Source organism: Micromys minutus (assembly GCF_963924665.1).
Source record: "Micromys minutus genome assembly, chromosome: 21".
In the NCBI taxonomy this organism is placed as follows: domain Eukaryota; kingdom Metazoa; phylum Chordata; class Mammalia; order Rodentia; family Muridae; genus Micromys; species Micromys minutus.
In genome coordinates this window covers 300975-324883 of record NC_137956.1, presented here as the reverse complement: position 1 = coordinate 324883, position 23909 = coordinate 300975, and the positions used below count along the sequence as shown (strand labels likewise).

General features: G+C 47.3%; 2 protein-coding genes and 1 pseudogene across 3 annotated transcripts in view; 2 read left to right on the top strand and 1 right to left on the bottom strand.

The window, feature by feature from the left end:
- Positions 1-3195, top strand: part of SNX1 (sorting nexin 1) — a gene marked incomplete at its 5' end in the record, with an annotated part of 34450 nt that extends 31255 nt beyond the window's left edge. Inside the window, 4 exons of the mRNA XM_080933953.1 lie at positions 1046-1189; positions 1987-2067; positions 2397-2468; positions 2820-3195. Coding sequence (XP_080790079.1) covers positions 1046-1189; positions 1987-2067; positions 2397-2468; positions 2820-2870 — 348 coding nt within the window. The 3' untranslated portion in view covers positions 2871-3195. The remainder of the gene's footprint in view (positions 1-1045; positions 1190-1986; positions 2068-2396; positions 2469-2819) is intronic.
- Positions 3196-15428: 12233 nt separating this feature from the next.
- Positions 15429-16199, bottom strand: LOC308434508 (transcription initiation factor TFIID subunit 9-like; annotated as a pseudogene). Its single transcript has one exon. The product of its transcript is annotated as a transcription initiation factor TFIID subunit 9-like (transcript).
- A 4910-nt stretch (positions 16200-21109) lies between these two features.
- SNX22 (sorting nexin 22) lies at positions 21110-23652 on the top strand (the record flags this gene model as incomplete). The annotated part of the gene is made up of 7 exons (XM_080934334.1): positions 21110-21184; positions 21532-21615; positions 21962-22066; positions 22525-22619; positions 22915-22947; positions 23136-23203; positions 23480-23652. 7 exons carry the CDS (start codon positions 21110-21112, stop codon positions 23650-23652), a joined length of 633 nt encoding a protein of 210 aa, XP_080790460.1.
- Positions 23653-23909: the final 257 nt, after the last annotated feature.

Here is a 23909-nt window from a genome sequence, read left to right as displayed (position 1 = left end):
AACAGCATGAGCAGCAGAGCAGCAGAGCTCCCTGTCTCCTTCACTAGAAACAGCCAGGGAACCTGTGCAGGGAATGAGGAGCAGAGGAGGCTGGCCCAGTGACCACTCCTGCGTAGGGAGGACTGCCTTTGAAGCCTGCAGAGCACCGGGTGGCATGGCCAGCAATTGTCTGCCTCTGAAAGCACTGCTTCTGTTCCAAGACTAGAAACAGGAAGCCAGTAATGACCTCTGGAGAGCTTCTTCCAACATGGGTAGCCTAGAGCAGGTGAGTGGGTGTGTGGATGAGGTGAAGTCAGTAAGTAGGTTGTGGCCATTTTAAGTGTATATGTAAAGTCCCCTTAAGCTGCCAGCATGGTGGCTCATGCCAGTAATGCCAGCACTTGAGAGATTGGGGCAAGAGGTTCAGGAGTTCAAGGTCATCCTCAGCTATACAATGAGATCAGGCTTGCCTGGCCTACCTGAGACCTTGTCTCAAAAGGAAAAAAAAATTCTGCTACTAAGCCTATTACTTGTATCCCTTTGAAAGGCTGCTTCCTTGCTGTAGACTTAGAGCTCCAGAGCTAAGCAAAGCCAGATGAGTTTTGGTACCTGCTCGTTTTCCTAGTACTCCACATGTTGTAAACATCTACTGTAATTGCTAATACAGTGATGGCTTTTCCAGGAGATAAGTCCCTTGAGAGTGGGACCGTGTGCTTCACTCCTACAGTATTCATGGCTCCTCACATGACAGGCTCAGGGAAAGCGTGTAGTGTGTAGACCCTTGCTCTGACTTGGTGTGGTAGGCAGGTGTCAGGTTTCCGCATCAAGCCACCATCTGTGCTCCAGTCACCCAGCCCTGGGAGTAGCATGGCGCTGGCCCACTGGAAGCTTGAAGAGGGCCTGACCCAAGCTTGTGCTTTTAGACATTAAATGCCTCAGCTAAACAGTGGCTGCAGAACCTTGCTCAGTGCTTCCCTGGCACAGCTGCTGGGAGACCCTCCTTCTAAGGCAGAACCAGCCAGAGTTACTGAAGAGCTGGGCTCCTCCCAACTACCCTCCCCCGTAGGCTGCCTTCGACCAGCGCATGAAGACGTGGCAGCGCTGGCAGGATGCTCAAGCCATGTTGCAGAAGAAGCGGGAGTCTGAGGCTCGGCTGCTGTGGGCCAACAAGCCTGACAAACTGCAGCAGGCTAAGGATGAGATCGCAGAGGTGAGTTCCCCATATATTGCTGGCACCTCAGTGAGCACTGCTCCCATCCTAACCATGTGGATGCTCAGGAGCCCACAGTAGGCAACAGAGCTAATGAAAGGGACCGTGACTGCTGGGCAGGCCAGTGGGAATGACTCAGGGCACCCTTGAGGCCTGGCTCTCCACCAGTCTTTTTTATTTTTAAATTGTTTTATTTTCATTTTTATGGGTGTTTTGCCTGCACATCTGTCTGTGTACCATGTTCGTGCCTGGTACCTGCAAAGGTCAAAAGAGGGTGTTGAGTACCTAGAAACTAGTGAACCACCATGTGGGGGCTGGGATTTGAACCTGGTCCTCAGGAAGAGTAGCCAGTGCTCTTAATCCCTGGAATAACTCTAGCTCCTTGCATAAATCTTTGAGAAAGCTACCTATGTGATTCAGACATGCCTCTCCAGGAAAGATCTAAATTAAGTTTTTCTGTGGTTTGTGCTGTGTTTCTGAGTTCCTGAATCAGAATCCGCTATGGTGCTAGAGTTTTCTCAAAGGCTAGGCTTGGCCAGAGGTACATAGCCATCTTTTCCCATTGCCTGCCAGGCTGTGATATACAATGCTGAATCCCTTAGGAATCTCATCCCTCCCAGAGGGACAAAATGAGGTTCCCTGTAGAAGTTCACAATGATTTAAGTGACCCCGCTGCCCACCACCTTTGTGATTTGCGGTGCTGGAACTCAAACCCAGTCTCTCACACATACTAGCCAAGCATTGCGCTGCTGAGCTCTAGCCCAGACCTTAAGCAAGTCTCTCTTTCCTCTTCCTAGTGGGAATCTCGGGTGACTCAGTATGAGAGGGACTTTGAAAGAATCTCAACAGTTGTACGAAAGGAGGTGACACGATTTGAGGTAAGCTAGAACCCGTGCGTTCTGTGTGTGCCTGAGTCATGGTGGCTGTCTTATGTTTGCTGCTGGACCAGTGCAATTAGATGCAAAGCAAAGCCAGGAGCTGCTGTGTGTCCTTTCTCCTCCATCACCCTCTCCTGGCCCTCTAAGAAAGTGTGTAGAGCTTTGGCAGAGGCTGTTTGGCTGGAAACTGTAGCTGTTAAAGCTACTGGCTCTACTTTCCAAGGCTGTGTTTGACCTTGGTCAGCAGTAAACATCCACCACCATCCATCCCACCAAAATGGGAAGGAGCGCCTGACTGGGAGGTCAGTGTAGAATCCTGTCTCCTATAGAAAGAGAAATCCAAGGACTTCAAAAACCACGTGATCAAATACCTAGAGACACTCCTACATTCCCAGCAGCAGGTATGTAATTATGCATAGCTCTGACCCCCCCCCCCCCATTTCCTGCCCCAAATGACAACTGTACTATCTGCCCCTCTGGGTTCTGAGGCTCTAACCAATCTGTGGAACAGTGGTACCATTGTAAGGTGCAAACAGAGACTGCCTTTGAAATTGGGGCAGAAACTGATGCCTCCTTAAGTCTAGAGGGAGGGAGAAGGGTGTGGCTTCTGCATCTGCCCCACACGCCTCCCTCCTGAGTGGCTGTGGTATGTGATGGGGTATGCACTGAACTTGCCGCCCTCCCAGGTGGGCTCCAGCTCTGCCCTGCCACTAGATGGGGCACTTGCTTACTGTCTCCCTACTCTTTTGCAGCTGGCAAAATACTGGGAAGCCTTTCTTCCTGAGGCAAAGGCCATCTCCTGAGGGACCGAGGATACCAGAGCCTACATTCGTGACGCTGCCTTTTTATACACTGTCCTCCTCCCCTTGATGGACCCCAGCTGATGCCCAGCCCTGCCACTCTGCCCCACAGACAAACTGTTCCCAGTTACTCTAACCAACATTCATTCAGCTTCCACATGTATTTTCTTACCTAAGAGAATAGTTTCCTGCTTTAAGCAAAAGACCTACAATAGGTGGTGGACTTATAGGTTAGGGTGGAGGGTTGATATAAATATATAAATACAAATGTATATTTTTCAGGATGTGGTTTAGGAACTGGGAATAACGTTTTCTGTTACTCCTGATGGTGCCATGAAAGATTATGTAATAAAATATTTGAAAATCAGGTTACAGGACTCAGCATGGTAGCACGTTTTGCTTTCTGCTGGAAAGCAGTTGGAAAGGTCTAGAGTACTCGTAACCAAGAAGTTGCATCTCTAGTAGGTTTCCCTCCACAGGCACTGAAGCCTGCTGCTGCTGTCCTGTGGGACTGGAGTTTCTTCTCTACCTGCCTCAGCTCCCTGCTCAGAGTCTGTTTGAGTCTTGTTCCTACTTCTGTAGGAAGGAGCTTCAAGATAGACTTAAGACTCTAAAGCCTGTTGTGTAAGAGGCTGACTTGGCCTTCCATCCGTGCTTCCCTAGGCCTGAGGAGCTCTCTGGCCTAGCATATGCTCTAACCCTCGGTACTCAGGCTGGAGGGAGGGTTATTCATTAGCATCGGGCATGTGCTTGCTTAGCATGTGAAATGTGGACCCAGTCCTCAGCACCACACAGAGGGAAGGCACCTCATCTTCAGAGTTGTTCCTGTGTAAAAAGTGACAGGACATGCTGCTTTATTCTTGCAGACCGGGTAGCTACAGAGCACCTAAGCCTTTCAAAGCAAAGAGGCTTTACTAGAGTGTCTGAAAGAGAGTGTGTCCCCTAGAGCCCCCGAGTACATGGGCACAAGCCAGGAGTGTTTAGACCAGCCGGAGTCTAGCCAGGGAAGGTTGGAGTCTCAGACCATTGCTGGGCTTGCTGCCCTCAGCAGTGTCTACAGCTGCCCCAGTGGCACAAGCTAGAGAGGGGTCCGAGGCTCCTCAGTGAGAGAAAAGAACAGAATGCCTTCCATGGGTGCACTGTAGCTGTCCTCAGACACACCAGAAGAGGGCGTCAGATCCCATTACAGATGGTTGTGAGCCACCATGTGGTTGCTGGGATTTGAACTCAGGACCTCTGGAAGAGCACTCAGTGCTCTTAACCACTGAGCCATCTCTCCAGCCCACAATTCTTTTTCCTTGAATAGGATCGTGAGTTATTGAAGACTGACATGATCACATGCGTGGAGAATGTGAATCTGTTAATACGGAAGAATTCCTCCACCTGCCTTTGTCTTTCATTACCATGGCATTTCTGAAGAATGAAGGCCCTCTTCTGATCTCTGTGGACACACACACACACATAAAAATAAACTTTTAAGTGAAGCAGCCAGACATGGCTAACACAAGCCTTTAGTCCCAGCACACAGGTGTTGGAAGCCAGAGGATCCTGTTGGCTCCAGATCATTGCATGGAGTTTTAGGCCAGCCGGGGCTGCACAGTGAGACCCAGTCTCAGACAAAACATACAGGTGGGTGAGGCCGTCACATGTTCACTGTGGAAACGCTGAGAAAGAGAGCTTTGAGAAGAGGGGCTAGTCCATGCTGCTCTCGGGGAGGGCGTCCTTTAAGTGTCTCATCCTCTACCAAATGAGCTCGCTGGGTCCATTTGACTTTCAGATAAAAGGTATGGAGAGAAGTCTGCATTTACCCTGGCGTCACCCTGCTCACCCGCCCACCCCCACATGCACACTAAGTCTTCTGATGTCATCTGAAGATTAGAGCCAGCTTTCAGTAGAAGTGTTCAGTGACAGAATCAGTCAGGAGCTAAGGTGAACTGAGTCACATAAATCCCAGGAACTGTGTGCTCTGGGGTCAGATTTGGTTTTTGGGTTTTTCGAGACAAAGTTTCTCTTTGTAGCCCTAATATCCTGGAACTCTATACACCAGGCTGGCCTCAAACTCACAGAGATCTCCCTGCCTCTCCCTCCCAATTGCTGGGATTAAAGGCGTATGCTACCATGCCTGGCTACTTGAAGCCCAAATAAATAAATCGGATGTGCTGTTGGAGAGGTGCTCCGGATGTAGCGATGCCTGCAGAGCAGAGTAAGGAGATGAGGGAGTGGCTCCCGCACAGTGAGCTCCGGGGTACACAGGAGGGGGGAGTGACCCTTGCACAGTGAGCTCCTGGGTACACAGGAGGGGGGAGTGGCTGCACAGTGAGCTCCCGGGTACACAGGAGGAGGGAGTGGCTCCCGCACAGTGAGCTCCCGGGTACACAAGAGGGGGGAGTGACCCCTGCACAGTGAGCTCCCGGGTACACAGGAGGGGGGAGTGGCTCCTGCACAGTGAGCTCCCGGGTACACAGGAGGGGTCTGTGCACAAGATGATGAGATTTTCCCACCGGCATTCGGAAGGCAGCTGGCATTCATGTGACCCTCACACTTGGTCTCTGGAGAGGTGTGGAGCCTCTCCACCAGGGCAGGCCAGGGCTGAGTGTTAGATTTAAATGAGACCAAGCTGTCTCACCCTCTGAACCTTGGGACATGTTACCTGCCAAGGTCCTGCCCTGTCAGCTGTGACTTTATGTTGGCACTGTGTACCAAACCATAAACTCCAAGGTCCCCAAAAGTAGCTCAGGCTCAAAACAGGTGCCAAACATGCAGGCTATGTCACAGTTAGGTACTGTAAGGACCATAGCTCACCCTGCCCCGTTTCTCTTCTAGGCCTTCACAATGGTGGTAACACCTCTTGGAAGGTAATTCCAAATCTGTCCTTCCCGTCTTCATTTTGGTTAGCTCTGAGCTTTGTGCCTGTAACAGTCCCCATTTTTCAGCCCCCATTCCTCAGCCACCACATCTTTCCTTTTTTAAAAAGAAATATGTATGTGTATGTGTTCCTAAGTGTACATAAGTGTACCATGACCCATGAGGTCAGAAGACAGAGTCGGGTCCCCTGGAAATGGACTTACAAGTGGTTGTGAGCGGTGGGTACTGGGAGTTGAACCCGAGTCCTCTGCAAGAGCAGCCAGTGCCCCCAGCTGCTGAGGCCTCTCTGCAGCCCTCTTGGTGTCCATCTTTGTCTTGGGCCTGTACTACACCTACACTCTGGAGGGGTATGCGAGTCCACTGCAGACCCTCGTGAACACTTCTAGAAACTAGGTACTAAGGACAAGTCCTCAAAGGCGTCCTCCGTGGCATTGTGAACAGCTGAAAAGACGGGAAGCAGCCCACAAGTACATCGGAAGGGATGAGATGAGGTATGGTTCAGTGACATTAGATTTCACAGAGGCAGTAACAGTGGTGGCAAACAGTATTCATCCACAAGGAAAATATTTTCTGAGTGAAAAAAGCAGGCAATGAACAACATGATCCACATTTAATAAGACTATAATTGGAAAGGGCACTGATTGCATTGTTAAGTACAGTTATCTCTAGATATGGAAATTTTCCTTTTACTTTTTATGTCATTTTTACATTGCTTAAATTTTCTGCATTTATAATCAGAAAACTCAAATAAAGCGATATTTCACTGTGGAAGAAGAGTTCCACACTTCCTTTAACACTGTAAGCTTTCTGATAGGAAGGGAAATCTCACCTCCTGCACATCTCTTGATGTGGTGCACATGTGTCCTCTTGGACATTGGTCCTTTCTGCCTTGTGTTCTGTTAACTCCAAGATGACTTCATCAGCCTCCTGATTGTCACCTGAAGACCATGGACTGCTTCAAATGATTGCCTGTGGGTCCACCAAGGCCACTTCACCCCTCCCCCCAAGGATTTCTCTGTGTAGCCCTGGCTGTCCTGCCACTTGATACCTAGACCAGGCTGGCCTCGAACTCCGAGACCTGCCCACCTCTGCCTCCCAAGTGCTGGGACTGAAGGCACGCCCCATTCAAGGCTCCTTTTCAAGGGCTCAGGATATCTGGGCTGTTTAATGGGCCTCACTGTAGTGGTAAGACTGTTGTTTGGCAGCTTAGGTTGATCCTGCCGGCTACTTTGGGATGAGATTTGGGATACAAATCTTCCTACAAGTCTCATCCCTCTAACCCTGGCTTGCTTTGGAAATTGCCCTGTTGCTGTGAAGACCAGACCTGGACGGAAAGCCCCACCCACCTACAGCAGGTCGGAGGCAGCCCTGTGGCGGCAGCCAGCTGCTTATCTTACAGAAGATATACTTTGGGTCCAGAAGAAAACCCACAGGAAAACCTTATTCAGTCTGAGACAGGACCTTTCCTTAAAGAGATTTGACTGTTTCCAAATGACTATTTCCCCTTGAGCGTCCAAGCCCTCAGCTTCCCCTTGCATTATGAGTAGCTGCAGTCAAGACCACAGGAGCCCAACCAACCTGTATCTGCTGGAAAACATCACCAGAAAACTATGATGAAGCACAAAGCAGCCAAGAACGTGTGCACAACAGGGAGCAGAGTGTCCCCAACAGCCACTGCCACTGTGGAGTCTAGTTATTGACTCCAATAAGAACTGTCATCTGAATACTCTGATATGCCAGGCACTGAGCTCCTGCTGGAAGACCTCACTGCCGGGTGGGCATCATCTAGCACAAGAGCTATCTCACATAGTTTGCTCAAGGAGATACCCCAGAGTTAATACTTAAACCCAAAATTCCCAATTCAAGCTTATCTGCTTCACTGTGCCTCACACAAGGCAGACAGAGAAGTCAAGAGGATTCCACACAAGAGGAATCCACACAAGAGGAATCCATCCACACAGAGGAATCCACTTAGACTATTAAGCTATTTTATCTGTTTGCCTTTTGAGATGGTTTCATAAAATTCAGGCAGGCCCCTGATGCACTATGTAGCAAAGGCTGGCCTTGAACACCTGATCCTCTGGTCTCAGCTTCCCTGGTACTGCAAGCCACCGTGCCTGGCTAATTTGTTTTTTGTTTTTGTTTTTAAGACCTAAATTAAGTCCACTCAATAAGAAAATTATTTGCCCTTATATTTGAGCATTTGAGACACTCTCCCTAAACGACTTGCAATGATGTCTTGTTCTGCTGGTGTTAGGAACAGCTACTAGACAGCTTTTTTGTTTAGTTTTGTTTTTTGAGACAGGGTTTTTCTTTGTAGTTCTGGCTGTGCTGGAACTTGCTCTGTAGACCAGGTTGGCCTCGAACCCAGAGAGATCTGCCTGCCTCTGTCCCCCAGGTGCTGGGATTCAAAGGTGTGCACCACCACATCTGGCTTAAAAACTATTCTTGTTGAGCCTTGTGTGAGTCCCAACCATATGGGAGACTGAAGCAGGAGAATCGTTTGATCCTAAGACATGGGTAAGGCTAAGGCTATAGCTTAGTGGTAGAACTTGTGGCTGGTACCTAAAGTCCTTGGCTTGATTCCATACAGTGCAAAACGACTCCGATTTTTGAGAAGCCACAGACAATCCTGTGGGATGCTAGAGTGTAAGGTCAGGGCACCTCCATTCCAGACCTGCACCTCTGCAGCAGCCACGGCCCCTCCTGGATTCTTGTTCAAAAGCTATCTTCATGAACTATCCCAATTACGTGGATGTTTCTTTGTTCTGTGAACTCAATGGTGAGTACCAATAGGTGGAAGGGTTGACTGGAAAGCACCTGAGTCCCTCTGTCATAACCTGGGATGGGAGTGAGGGGCCCTTAGGAGTCATACTGTTGGCTCATGTCCTAGGCTTTGTTCACACATGAACAAAGGTACCTTCTTACCCCCACTCTTTCTAAAACCCACTCTCTTCCTTCCCCTAGGCCTGGTCTCACATTAAAAAAAAAATGGAGTTTAAACTACCTTTGTAGTTTAAAATGTCTTAGCAAAACTTAAAAAAAAAAAAAAAGTTACGGGACTGGAGAGATGGCTCAGTGGTTAAGAGCACTGACTGCTCTTCCTGAGGTCCTGAGTTCAATTCCCAGCAACTACATGGTGGCTCACAACCATCTGTAATGGGATCTGATGCCCTCTTCTGGTGTGTCTAAAGACAGCTACAGTGTATTCACATACATAAAATAAATCTTAAAAAAAAAAAAAAAGAGGTTACTCTAAAAGTCCCACATTCACACATAAAAATTATCTACTTATTTGTTTGTTTGTTTGTTTGTGTATGTATTTATTTTGTTTTTGTTTTTGAGACAGGGTTTGGCTGTCCTGAACTCATTCTGTATACCAAGCTACCCTTGAACTCACAGAGATCTGTCTACCTCTGACTCCTGAGTACGATTAAATGTGTGCACACTGGTGTGGATATTCGTGTGTGTGCTTTCTCCCTCTCTCTTATACACACACAGCAGAGTAATTTTTAAAAATCAAGCTTGGGATATATGTAGCTCAGTATAAAAGTTGCTTTTATTTGCTTGATATAATTGTCTCTAGAGATTTACTGCCTCTGTCTGGTCATGGAGGCTTCTAGCCTCTTACAATCTAGTCTGGGCTGAGAATGTTTTCAGACTTTGAGACTTTCTGCTGAATAAGCTCACCCTTTTAAGCTCTTTCTGAACTTTGGCTGGCTGGTTAATTCAGCTGTTCTGGCTCAACACTTGACTCTACACTGACTGATTCAAACTGGCTTCTTTCAGCTTCTGACTGAATTGCATTGTTTGGACTCATACTAACTTTGGCAATCTGTTCTAATCTGGCTCCTCTCATTCTCTGGCTCATACTGTCTTCACCTGTGTCTTGCTCTTTTTCTCTCTGTGAGCTGTCTCTGTTCAACTGTTCTAGTAAAACTGCCCTCTTTCCATCTCTCTCTCTCTCTCTCTCTCTCTCTCTCTCTCTCTCTCTCTCTCTCTCTCTCTCTCTGACTCTCTTTTCTCTCTGTTCTCATGAGAATTGGACATATCCTATTCTGTCTCTGATCCATCATTTGCCTCTTAATTAAACACTTTCTTCTACAAAATAACATTACCTTTATTGTTTGGGATTAAAGGTGCATATTAAAGGTGTGTCTATATTCCAGCCAGAGTAGCCTTGTTACTGGATTAAAATCCCTCTACAGATCATTTGGTAGAGTGCTTGCTGAGTATACACAGAGCCTTGGGTTTGATCCCATGCATTGCCTGTACCTAGACAAGATGGCATACAACCACAATGCCAGCATTTCCCAAGAAGTGGAGTCAGGACCATCAAAAGTCCAAAGTTGGCAACACAGCTAGTTGAAGACCACACAGGAGCCTGTTTTTTTTAATTAAGTAGTTAAAGTACAAATTATAAATGTCCTTTAGCTGGGCATGGTGGTGCATGCCTTTACTCATAGGGCAGGGGAAGCAGAGGCAGGTGGAAGCTGGCCTGATCTGCAGAGTGAGTCCCAGGACAGACAGTGCTACACAGAAAGACACTGTCTCGAAAATAAAAAGAATTTATATTTACAAATGTGTACATACACACATATCTATCTAATCTATATATCTCTATCTCTGTATTAAAGTCAGCAGGAACCACACTCATGATGAATAAGAGGCTGGTCACACTGGCTTCTGTCTCCGACACTTTCATGCACTATGGAGTAAGTGTGGGAATCCTAATCATAGCATTTAACACTTGAAATAGTTGTATCTCAATGTATTAAAAGAAATAAATATATATTAGGATGGACCATATGTAGTTGCCAGGATCCCACTAGTTTATGAAGTATAAAAATAGTAATTTTGTATAAATAAAAAAAATATTTATTCACTGTGTGCCCATGCTAAACACTTCAGAAGCATGATGTGGTTTAACCCACATACAGATCTCCTGCAGATAGGATTTGGGTTGGGGGTCAGGGTCAAAGATTACACAAACCAGCAAAATTGAGATCTGGTGTAGAGGATAGACCCACCCTTGCTCGGGTAATCCTGAAGCCAGCATGCCTGCGCGCCCCAGAGAAGAATCCAGCCTCTGTGCCCAGCTGCAAGCAGGAGCTGTTTGTTTTCTTAACGGGGGTTATCCAAACCTCCTGAGCGCCTCTCAGCTGCAGAAGCCCTGCCGGTGAAAAGGAGCTTTGTGTGGTGATGGTGAAGGCTGAGGTTCCCAGCCAAGACCGCAGCTGAGCCAGCTCAAGTACCAACCAGCATGGGGCGCTCCCTAGGCAACCAGGGCCATGGCAGGAGCAGCATTATGTTGGGAGACATCATCACCCCAACTTCTCCTGCCCACTACTTAGTCCAGGATCCTGCCTACAAGCTGTAAGCTGTGGACTCCATGTCTTCATAGTGGAACCAGTGTGGAGTGTCCCGGGAAGCTGGTGTGGGAATCCAGAAACAAGTGCCATTTGAATCCCAACCAACCGTTTCAAGGATCAGAACATGATCTGGAACTTCTGTAAAGAGCATCAGGCTCTTCCAAGCTCTAAGCAGTCTGAAAACTGAAAGTAAAGTCCATGCTCTATAATCTGTTAGTGGAGTATAAGATCCTAATGTAACCAAGAGAAAGAATTCGGGAGATGGCTCAGCAGTGAAGGCTCTGAGTTCGATTCCCAGGGACGCCCTGGTGGAAGGAGGCATTGGCCTTCATTCACACTTGAGGGTGTATGTGCATAAGTTTAAAAAAAAAGTCACACAAACTTTCAGAAGTAGCCAAGCACTTTTAAGCAACTGTCACTCCACATCTTGGAAATGAAATCCACATGCTAGACAGTAATGGGAAAAAAGGCAAGATCTACCCTTAAAACAGCCCTTTCTTGACTAGCATTGGTGGCATGCTTTTAATCACAGCACTCTGTGGTTCAAGACCAGAGCAAACTCTAGGACAGCCAGGGATACACAGAGATACCCTGCCTCGAAAGAAACCAAACCAAACTAAAACACAAAATATAAACAAACAAAACAGACCTTTTAGATAGAAATCACTTGAAAGTCCATGTAGTGCATTGTCTAAATCTGGGGTGGGGGACAGTTCACGAGCCACAATGGCCAATGTCCTTTGCAGTAACTGCTTTGGCGTTCATATCATGGTGTATATATATAAATATATATATGAGTATATATATATATATATTCATATATATTTTTTGAAAGAAAATAATTCACATAACTTGCAGTATCTCTCCCAAGATATTTTAAGTAATACCTCTGGGTCAAGGAAATTTGGGAGTGGGGGTAGGGGGTGCTGTTGTTGATTGAGACAGGGTCTCATGCAGTAAACTGGCTTGAAACTCACTATGTAACCAAGGATAACTCCTGCCTGTACCTCCCAAGTGCTGGGACTGCAGATTTGCACCACCACACCCACCATAAGCCTCGTGCTGTTTGACTGCACTCTTGTTCTGTGGAACCCTAGGGACTCTGGAGCAGGAAGGTTACTGCATGTTTTTACTGAGTTCAGTTCCTGGGCCCTATATCCCTGTGTACCTGTGAACACCAGGATGGGATGGCACCTTTCCCCACAGCGAACCAATAGAGCACTTTTTAAAAAGAGAAAGAATACTTGAAAATCAAGTAAGTGAATAAAATTCACAAGTCTGCAGGGAGGGGGGAGGGGGATGGTAAGAGACTGAAATGAAGGTGGAATGTACACATAGATGCACATACATGCACATACATGTACATGAAAATTAAACACCACAAACAACCCAAGCAGTGCGTGGTGCTGGACATCTGTACCTGCGGTATCAGTGAAATCAAAGCCAGCCTCGGCTCCTCACCCCTCAGCTGGCCATCAAATCTAGAAAGGTCGTTCTCCTTAGGTCCAAAGGAAGCTCCAAGTTCTCCAAACTCCAAAGGCAGTGCATATGTCAAGAAATGACATTCTTGGCTAAGCTCAAATTGGACGACAGAAGGAATGTTTAGGAAAGCCTAGGTCAGCATTTCTCACGAACCCAGGAAAACCATTTTTTGCCTGACAGAAAGGGCCAGTTTCTTTGGCATATACCTATAGCTACATATCAAAGCCCATGCTGGCCTCTCCGCTCTTCAGTCCCTGCCCACAGACATCTGCTATGCATTTCAAAATCCATGCTAGCTCCTAAGCTTCCCCCTCCAAGACAACCCTTCATTTTCTACATACGGGCATGGTTTTCCTCTGTTCCCCAGGTCTCTCTCTTTGCTTCTCTTGCAGACAGCCCTGGCCACATCCAGTCTGCTTCCTTCCTTCTCAGCTCTGAATTTCTTCTGGAAGCGCACATGCGCTCTCTCTCTCTCTCTCTCTCTCTCTCTCTCTCTCTCTCTCTCTCTCTCTCTCTCTCTCTCTCTCCAATAAAAATCTTTCCCCTGGACTGGAGAGATGGCTCAACAGTTAAGAGCACTGACTTAACTGACTTAACTTCTGGTGTGTCTGAATATGGTATGTCTGAAGACAGCTACAGTGTACTCACATATATAAAATAAATAAATAATTTAAAAAAGTTCCCCCAACCATTGAACAGCCATCTTGGTAACTTCACTACTTCTTCTTCTTCTTCTTCTTCTTCTTCTTCTTCTTCTTCTTCTTCTTCTTCTTCTTCTTCTTCTTCTTCTTCTTCTTCTTCTTCTTCTTCTTCTTCTTCTTCTTCTTCTTCTTCAAGTAACCAGACCCAGACTATACAACTTTTTTTAAAATTTTATTTATTTTATGTATGTGATTACACAGACCAGAAGAGGGCATCAGATCTCATTACAGATGGCTGTGAGCCACCATGTGGTTGCTGGGAATTGAACTCAGGACCTCTTAACCACTGAGTCATCTCTCCAGCCCCATGGCTTCTTTACTGAACCCTCGATTATAATTCTCTCCCTACTCCCTGGAAGACACTCATCCCAGAGTGTCCTGCCCCACACCCAGGAAAGGAGGAGGAGTGTTGGACCTACAGAGGAATCTGAGCCAACAGGCCTCACTGGGTTTCTTCCTTTATCTACTAGAGTTAACACAGCCTTTGGTCAAGTCTCGCCTCCACACAGCTGATCATGGGATGGGTTTGCTTTGTGGTGCTGGAGAGTGAATCCAAGGCCTCATGCATGCTATGCCGCTAAACTACAGTCCCAGGCTTCCCCCTTCAAATTGTTTCCAGGATCTTTGGACCTTCACTTCTAAGAGGTCATCAAATCCTCCAGAGTGTAAAATAACTTCTATTCTCCTGTCATCGCTGCTGTCTGGGAGGCTCACTGTCTGTCTACTAACCTAGGCTAGTCTTGGAAGCTCCCAGCCTCTGTACAATCTCATCTAGGCCCTGAGTGTTTCAAGCCTCTGAGACTTACTGAATAAGCTCACCCTTTCTAATTCTTTCTGAGCTCTGGACGGTTCACCTCAGCTGTTCTGGCTCAAAGTCCTCTCCACACTGATTGATTCTTATTGGCTTCTTTCCACTTCTGACTGAATTGCTCTGCTTGGCCTCGAACTGTCACTTTTCTGGCCCCTTCCTTCTCTTTCTCTTTGCTTCTTCTGTCTTTACCTGTGTCTGGCTTGTTTTCTCTTCAATCTGTCTCTATAAAACTCTCCCAGAAAAGCTGCCTCCTCCTCCCTCTCAACTCGACTGCACTGCTCTCCATGAGCCCTACTGTGTTCCTGTACTATGTCTCCCCTTAGGTAGCTTCCCCGACCTCTTCTCATGAGTTGGGCAGATCCTGTTCTGTCAGATCTTTCTCTGATTCATCACTTTGCCTGCCACTCAATTAGACATCACTTTCAAACACGGGTGCTTCCTTCTACAAACTAACTTTACCTTCATTAAGATTAAAGGTAAGTACTAAGGGCATGTCAACATTCCAGTCAGAGGGATTGAAGACATGTGCTAATGGCTGAGCCATACAACTAAAAACTGGTTAAAATCTTCTATAACGCTGGAGCTGGAGTTGTAGGTGGTTGTGAGCTGCCATGTGGGTGCTTAGAATCGAACCTGAGTCCTCTGCAAGGTCAGCCGGTCTTATTAGTTATCATCCCATCCTTCCAGCTCTAATCGGTCTTTTGTCGTAGGAATATCAACAAGACTCTTACAGGGTTTCTATTGCTGTAATAATACATAGCCAAAAGCATTTGCACCTCAGCATCATCATCTGAGGAAGTCAGGGCAGAAGCTGATGGAGGTCTTGGAGAAGGACTGCGTCTGGGCTGCTCCTATGGCCTGCTCTGCCTGCTTTCTTTTCTTTCTTTCTTTCTTTCTTTCTTTCTTTTTAAAGATTTGTTCATTTTATTTATGTGAGTACACTGTAGCTGTCTTCAGTCACACCAGAAGAGGACATCAGATCCCATTACAGATGGTTGTGAGCCACCATGTGGTTGCTGGGAATTGAACTCAGGTCCTCTGGAAGAGCAGCCAGTGCTCTAACCACTGAGCCATCTCTCCAGCCTTCTGCCTGCTTTCTTTTCTTTTTGTTTTTAATTGATAAATGACAATTTTATTTTTTATGCATAAAGGTTGATGAAAACTTATTACTAGTTCTAGTAAAACTGAACATTTCAATCAAAGAGCATAGCAAGTATACTTATTAAATACCACTTTCTAAAGTATAGCTTTAAAGCATTGAACATGCTTTTTAAATTTCAGTACAATGGATCCAAGACCAAGACTATACATTGCATGCATCAAGGCTAGATTACAAATTATCATAGTCATCATCATCATCTTCACGTTTTCTTTTCAGTGCATGTGCTGGCTGCATCTTGTGATACCATATTAGTAGTAATAAGCATGTTTTTGGAAACAATTAATGGTGGATTAATAAGAACGTTCTGAACTGCTGCTGATGCAGGAATGGAAGCTTTTACAGCAGGGACTGAGAAGCAGGGGTCTGCACTGTAAACCTCTGCCCCATGAGGGATGTCGGAGTGCCTACTTTAGCTGAAACAGGCATGGCTTGTGGAGTTTGGTGTGGCGAGTGTGGGAGTCTTCGGTCTATTAGAAAACAAACCAACACTTAGCCTCAGAACCCTTATTCTTCCTGTAGGAGTAGTTGCCTTTTTTTGTAAAAACTTAAGCCTATAGTTTGGAGCAGTTAAGCAATATCTATCAGGTGGCAATCTAGGACCTGAATATGGCTTGATCAATGGCAAGGGGGGGGTTGTTGTTTTTGTTTTGTTTTTGTCTTGCAATATCTAATAGAAAATCTCTCGGGGGAGGAGAAGTGAAAGACGGGTCAGCACGGCACTGGATTGCCAGTCATACATCATCTGCATTGACAGTAGCTTCCTTAGCATGGCTTGAATAGATTTTAGCATCATCTAGAATTGTGGTAACATATTGGAAGGCAAACTCCAGCATCTTATTTATAACTATATTCTGTAGTCCCCATGTCCTTCAGGATTTGTACCATCATCTGTGCATCTTTCGGCATGCTCTTGGGAGACGCCATCTTGCCAGACTCCATGATATCTGGTGATCAGACTTCCCGAGCTCGATCTCCCACATTAACGTACTTCAGGCCTGATCTTGACGCAAGTTCTTTGCCTAGTGTGGTTTTTCCAACCCCTGGTGTACTGGTGAGCAGGATGTTCAGAAGCTTCATAGTCCTCCTTCACACGCAGCCAGCACCACGGCCCAGCCTCTCCAGCCTCTGATGTCTTGTTTTTGAGACAGGGGTTCTCTATGTAGCCCTGGCTTTCTTGTAACTCGTTTTGTAGACCAGGCTGGTTTTGAGCACAGAGATCCACCTGCCTCTGCTTACAGCCCGATTTACAGATGCTTTTTCTTAATGTGTGCTCACTCCTCTCCAGTGAGTTGCCTTTGTGTCGAGTTGACAGAAAAACTAGCCCAGTGGGTGAGGGAAAGTGCCTGGAGACACACAGCGATTATAGACTGGACTAAGAGCTTGCTGTGGTGTGCAAGGACCTCTTCAAGGACACAGGAAGCTCACTGGTGGAGGAGTCAAGAGAAAATGTGTTCCAAGTAAGAATGAATGTGGAACGTAAGAAAGGCTGAAGCCATCTTAAACTGGCAGGGAGAATGAGTCCCAGTTCCAAGCAGAGAGCTGTGGGGAAGCAGGTGCTCTGATAGCAATTTGCATTGTGAGATAGAGATGATGCTCTGAACACTGAAGTGGCTCTGTGGTGACAGGTTCAGTGCCCTTTGTTCAATTCCAACACCCCAAAACGGAAATGAAACCCCAGCACTTCTCGCTGGCATGGGTCATTTCCCTTCCAGAGGCCACACCTCCACCTCCATCTGGGAAGTTTCAGCTTCCTGATTCCCTGGCCTTGGTTCACTGAATTTGGAGGAGGAGAATGTGAGAGTCAGTGTTGGTGAGGATGTCCTCTGCTGAACATCACTTCTGTACTAGCAAGAAAGACTTGTCTCCGAACCTTGGCCCTTAACACAGATGCTTTGCTTTTGGCCCTACTCCAAATCCCTCCTTCCAGGTATTAGCCTAATAAAACCAAAATAAAGCTTTATAAATAAAGGTCACCTTACTCCACAGACCTCCCACTGTGTGAAGTCAATGTGGGACTCCTTGCTACACACAATAATTTCACCGTAACTGAAGATGCAGGCAAGTTTGTTCACACAGCGGGCAGACAAATGTGCCTGTTCGTTTCTACAGAAAAGTCACAGCAGGTTGGATGTCTGATGCTGCAGGACATAGAGCATCATCACCACTCACCAGAGATGGTGGTGTTTATAGAGTTTAAACTCATCAACGGTGCCAGGTGGGGGTGGTGCACACCCTTAATCCTAGCCCTCAGGACAGGACGCAGAGGCAGGCAGACCTCTGAGGTTGAGACCAGCCTGGTCTACAGAGGAGTTCCAAGACAGCCAGGTCTACACAGAGAAACTTTGTCTCAAACAAACAGACAAAATAATCAAACTACCGACCAAACAAAAATAACAACACAGAAAACTAAGCCAGGAGAGGTAAGTTCGGTGGTTGAGAGCACTGGCTGTCCTTTCAAAGGATGTAGGTTCAGCTCTCACATTCATAGGCAGTTCACAGCTGTAATTCCAGCTCTAGGGGGTCTGAGACAGGTACGTGGAGGCAAAGTACCCACATATACACAGTAAAGATTTTTAAAAGAGAGCATTATCTCACATAAACACATGGTACAAAGTGTATGTTTAGGGCCATTTCAGAAGTTGTTGGAAATTCTGTGCTAATCTCAAACCAAAATGGATTAATTCAGTTTTTCTTTCTGAGACAAGATTTCATCAAACCCTAGCTGGGCTTATACACCAGGTTGACCTATGTGAGAGAAATTTTCTTCTATCAAACTTTAAAACTTTTACACAAACCTTTGGGGTTTGTTTTGTTTTTGTTTGTTTTTGAGAAAAAGTCTTTTTTTTTTTTTTTTTTTTTTTTTTTTTTTTTGTAGCCCTGGTTGGCCTGGAACTTCTTATGGCTTCATACTGGCAGAGATCCACCTGCCTCTGCTTCTGGAAGCAGGAGCTGATGCAGAGGCCATGAAAGTAAACCACTTTCTAGCTTGCTGTCTATGAAAGGGTCTATCTGTGTAGCCCTGGCTGTCCTGGAATTCACTGTATAGGCCAAGCTAGCCTTGCCTCTGCCTCCCAAATGCTGAGATTAAAGGTGTGTGCTATTGTGCCTGGCTATCTGTTTTTTTTGGTAGTGTTGTTGTTTTTATACTGTCCACCCCATGACCAGGATGGTCCAGGGGTGGCATCATCCAGAGTGGGCTGGGCCCTCCTACATCAATCGATAGTCAAGAAAATGCAGATAGTAACTCGGTTGGCAGTACGTTTTTCAACTAAGGTTCCTCTTCCCAGATGATTGTAGCTGTGTGAAGTTGACAAAGAACAACCAGGGCACAAACCTATATGCTGTCACACACATGAATGGTGTAAGAAAATGCTGTCTTTGTTTTGTTTATTAATCAAACTACTATATTTTTATAAGAGCAGATAACTTTGTATGTTCAAAACACAGCAATTTGCCAAATGGTAGTGGCCTTTAGACCCAGAACTTGGGAGGCAGAGGCAGGTAGATCTTCTGAGTTCGAGGCCAGCCTGGATAACAGAGTGATCCAGGCTAGCCAGGGCCACACAGAGAAACCCTGTCTAAAACAACAACAGCAAAGCAAGCAACCCATAAAACCTCCAAAGCAATTCATTCCTAAACAATAATCTCAGCTACAGCTGAGGCATTTCGGGTAATGCGAATTGTCAGTGCACGGTGTGACCCTGTGCACAGTACAATGTGTGCACATTGTATACTAAGGGTGAAGTGACACTTCAGGGTGCACAGGCTGAAAGCACATCATTAAGGGCTGCTGGGTACACCTTAGATTCATTACATGTTGGAATTTAAATTAATGTTTAGTTGTTGCATATTCAGAAACTCTCTATTGTTGTCAAATATTTAAGACACCCATGTTCAGTTACATAACTGTATTAGTCAGGGACCCAAAACCACTAGGGTCGTCTCTCCCTCTTGCATGTGTGTGTGTGTGTTGTCTGTCTGTCTGTGTCTCGCTCTGTATGTGGGGATTTATTAGTGACTTACAGCCTGTGGCTCAGTTAGTCCAGCGACTGTCCACTAACAGAAAGTCCAAGGATCCAGTTTTAGAGTCTGTGAAGCTGGATGACTCAGCTGCTCTTTAGTGTGTGTTTGGATCCAGCAGGCTCCAGCCCTAGTGAAGGAAAGCCTGAGTGGCAGGACCTGAAGCTTCTTCCTTTCATGAGTCACGAGGAGGTGTGGCCCAGGGTTAGTCCTCCTACGTCAGTGATCCTGTTAAACATCCCATGCAGTGTGCCCAGATGTTTGGGGCTGTTTAAAAAGACTATTTATATATATATATATGTTATATGAGTACACTGTAGCTGTCTTCAGACACATCAGAAGAGGGCATCAGATCCCATTATAGATGGCTGTGAGCCACCATGTGGTTGCTGGGACTTAAACTCAATACCTCTGGAAGAGAAGTCTGCTCTTAACCGCCAAGCCATCTCTCCAGTCCAGCCACTTGGGATTTTTTTTTTTTTTAGTTAATTCCACCTATAGCCATGTTAACAACTAAGAATAGCCATCACACACACCCAGTTTGAGATGAGAACACTCGGCCATTGAGCTACTGAAGCTCAGTTAGAGCCAAGTGAGGAGTGTGGGCTGAGGTAGAAAGTCGTTTCTGTTTTTACCCATGAAGTGGTAGTTCTGTACTGCAATCTTACTACAGCCGGACATGCACACGCCTTTAATCCCAGCACTTGGGAGGCAGAGGCAGGCAGATCTCTGAGTTAGAGGCCAGCCTGGTTTAGAGATGAAGTTTCAGGTCAGCAAGGGCTACACAGAGGAAACCTATCTACATATCTAGAAAAGCCAAACCAAAACAAGCAATAAACCAACCAAAAGTCCTACTACCTTCTAAAGAAGAGCAGGTAGATGAGAGCAATGGCTTCCCACAGTTCCTCTTCTGTACCTACTTTTTATTATCTGCCCGTCACCACCCATCCATTCCAGAACAAGCCCATAAGGAAGTCACTATTTGTGGCTGAGTTGCTCAAGCTGACTTTGAACTCCTGGTTTTAAACAATTCTGCCTCAGCCTCATAATTACATGGACCCCCGAGGCCCTCACCATCCGGCTTTACCCGGTTTTATACTTAACTGTTACAGAAAGCCCACACAGTTCATAGTCAAACCATGTGATTTTCAATGAACCTGGGTTTTTAACTGCTTTCCACCCCCACCCCCCAACTAGCTTGAATCGAATTAGGCATGCTAAGGACGGATGGATGGGTGGACAAGTGGATGAAACGAATGGTTTGTAAGTGCCTGTCAAAGCTAGAATAGATCCCAGCCTCACCCTGGCACTGCCTCAGTTGGCATCTACTAGAAACTGCGTGAAAGAAGGGAAGGTTGGGGTGCTCAGGTTCTCTGAGAACAGGTTGGTTCTAAGCGGAAGCCCAGGTCTGGTCTCCACCTGTGCCTTTATCTGGTACCTTAGCATCCAGGGCACTAAACAAAGACCAGGTGAAACTTTAGCTGGCTGCCTACAAGACAGGCAGTAGATGCTAGGGAAATGACTGACAAATGGGTGACCCTGTCGAGGGTTCGTTCCTGTGCCTGGCGACCCTTGGTGTTATCTTCTCCCTCAGGACTTTAGTGCGCCAGGGAACACCCTGGGCGTGGCGAGGGCGGGGACCCGAATCAAAGGGTGGAACCAGGAGCTGAAAAAAAAAAAAAATCCAGAGAGGGGGCGGGGCCTCCGGCCCGTGGGCAGGGCCTGGAGCCAGAGGGCCGGTCGGCCTCTTAGGGCCGCCCGGTTGCTTCAGGGAGTTCGGGTGCCCTAGCGCTCGATCCAGGAGAGGCTGAGGCCAGGACGAGGCACGGATGCTGGAAGTTCACATCCCCTCGGTGGGGCCCGAGGCCGAAGGGCCCAGGCAGAGTCCAGAAAAAGGTCACATGGTGAGCAAATGGACGAAGAGTGTGCGGGGATCTCCCGAATATCCTGGCGACCAGCGCAAAAATGACCCAGAATTCAGGGCTAGGACATTCGTTGCAAAGGTTCGGGGTTACCTGGCTTTGCCAGTCCCTTGGACAGTGGTCTGGGCTCTAGAGGGATCGCGTGGAGCAGAGGGGAGGGCCCATCAGCCTTTTCTTTCAGGTGTGAGTGGGGTTCGGAAAGGGTTTCCCTGAGCCGTGGCGCGCCAAGTTGGTTTTGTGCTTTTCAAACGCCAGAAATTGGGCGCGTCTCGCGGCGCGGGTCCCACTGCATCCTTTGGACCCGCCGCCCGCACTCCCCCGCCCGCCAGGTGTTCCAAGTGGAGGTGCTGTACAGCGGACGCAGACACACCGTGCCCAGGCGCTACAGCGAGTTCCACGCTCTACACAAGCGGGTGAGATGTCGCGGACTACCCACCGATCTGGGTCCAGGACACTGTGCGAAAGAGCTCTGATCCCAGCTTCTGGTTGGCCACCCTATTACTGTCCCAGTTCCCGGGAGGGTGCAGATCATAGGCGACTACCCAGGGCTGTAGGGCCCCTCGCGGGGAGGACGCTCAGACTGACCTTGTCCGTGTGCGTCCTTTCCACTCTCTGGCTTGTCACTTCTGTCCGAACCACCTCTTGCCAGCTAGCTGTGCCAGGTTGAAGCGTAAAGACATATAGAGAGGTCGGGACAAAGCCTCAGCTAGGTGCAGTGGGCTCGAGTGCTGGGATCTCACCTCGGTGACTGATGTACAGATCAAGAAACGGTACAGAGTGCCTGACTTTCCCTCAAAACGCCTGCCCAACTGGAGGACCAGAGGATTGGAACAGCGCCGGCAGGGCTTGGAGACCTATATCCAGGTGTGCACAGGGCACACTTGGCTGCCCCTAGCCTGAGGAATCAGGGGTGACCCAGTTAGAGATGTGGGAGTGTGTGGGGGGCCCACAACTTTGGGTTGTTCAGTATCTCAGTCTCTATTTTTCCAAATGAGTGCAAACTTTTCTATCTGGATTATTGGAAGTTTGAATAATCCAACAAGTAGATTCTTCGCTCCTAGGATAAGATGCTGTTTTCTTCATGAGGTGTGTGTGTGGACTCACTTCTCCAACAGTGATAGAGAGGATGTTGGATTAGTGTGCCCACATCGTGGGGGCCAGTCTTTGTAGTTCATACAGGGCCATGTGTTTGGTCTAATACTTGTTTTCACTGCCACGAAATTTTTAATTATTTTAAAACAAACGTCCTCAAAATTTTTGCAATGGGGTTGAGCAATTGGTAGCTGGATCTGATTGCAGACTTTCTCTGTCTTCTTCTCTAGGGCATCCTGTACCTGAATCCGGATGTGCCCAAGGAGTTACTGGAATTCTTGAGACTTAGACATTTCCCTACAGACTCTAAGGCCAACAGCTGGAGGTAAGGATAGCTCTGCTCAGGTAGCAAGGGCCTCAGCTGCAAAGTGCTGTAACCAGATCCTGAAGGACAAGCTTTTTTCATTTTCCAATGTACTGGGCCCTGGCCTGGCTCTGATACACCACCTCCCTCATCACCTTCCTTGACTTGGCTGGTTTCTGATGGACAGCTTTGGTTACTTCAACTGTCTTGCCTCCACTTCCGGAACTGGGCTTGTTAAAAAACAGAAGCAAGTCTCCACCCCCTCCTCACCTCCCCAGGGTATCCTCAAGCAACTTAGTGTTTTTCTTCTTTTCAGCACCCTGGGGGAATTCCTGCCTAGTGACACCAGGCAAGTCAAAATCCTACCCTAAAGGCCTGCTGACCCCTGGTGGTTACATGCTAGGAGGCAGGCAGCAGCCTGTTTTCTAGTCCCTTCCTTTTCCTTTATGGGTCCCTGCTGATTTTGGTCTTCGTTGTCCACTCCATGAGTCCTTTGCCCTGCCACCTCTCCACTCTCACTGTTCACAACTGTCACAGCTCACAGCTGCAGCACCGGCCGGTCATTGGCTTCTGTGTGGACCCCTACACTTACACCCCTTCTCCAGGTGAGCACCTCCTGCCTACTGTCCTCTGGGGGTTACCACGTGCTGCTCCTGTAACTGGCAGCCTGCTTTGTAACTTCATAGAAACTAGTGCAATACAGCTTGTTCACCAGGTCTCTGTTCCCCTGGGGCATGTCTTCAAAAGCTAACATGAACAGATGTGGACAGGGAAAGCCAACAGTGCCTCATTTGTAGACAGCTGAGCCTGTGGTCGCTCAGAGTGCTGCAAGCTCAAGGCTAAGCAGATCACACACTAGCTCCTTCTTCGTTTTCCCACAGAACCTCTCCCAGAAGTGGTGGTGGATGGTGTGCTCCAGGGTCTCTATGGCTTCGACACCAGCCCAGCACCAGCCCAGCCAGAAGCTGACTGTCATCCCGCTCCATCACCAATGCCCGCACTAGCCCAGGTTTTGGGCCACACTTTTCAGGACAGTTATGTGCCTCACTCCTAGTTCATACAGGAAACTGGGTCTTCCCCTGGAACAGACGCAGGTTTAACTAGCCGAGGCTCAGTTGTGCCCATCCTCACTCGGAGCTCTGAATTTGGGTTTGCACTGACTGGTGTAGCTGGTAGAACTCAAGACTTAAAGCCCAGGGGTCATGGCAAAGTCGCGATAAAGTGTGAGGTAGGCTGAGAAGATTCAGGTGTAATTTTCTAGCCCAGCCTGATTCTGGATGACTAGTGGGTAGGTAACACCCGTACAGGCTT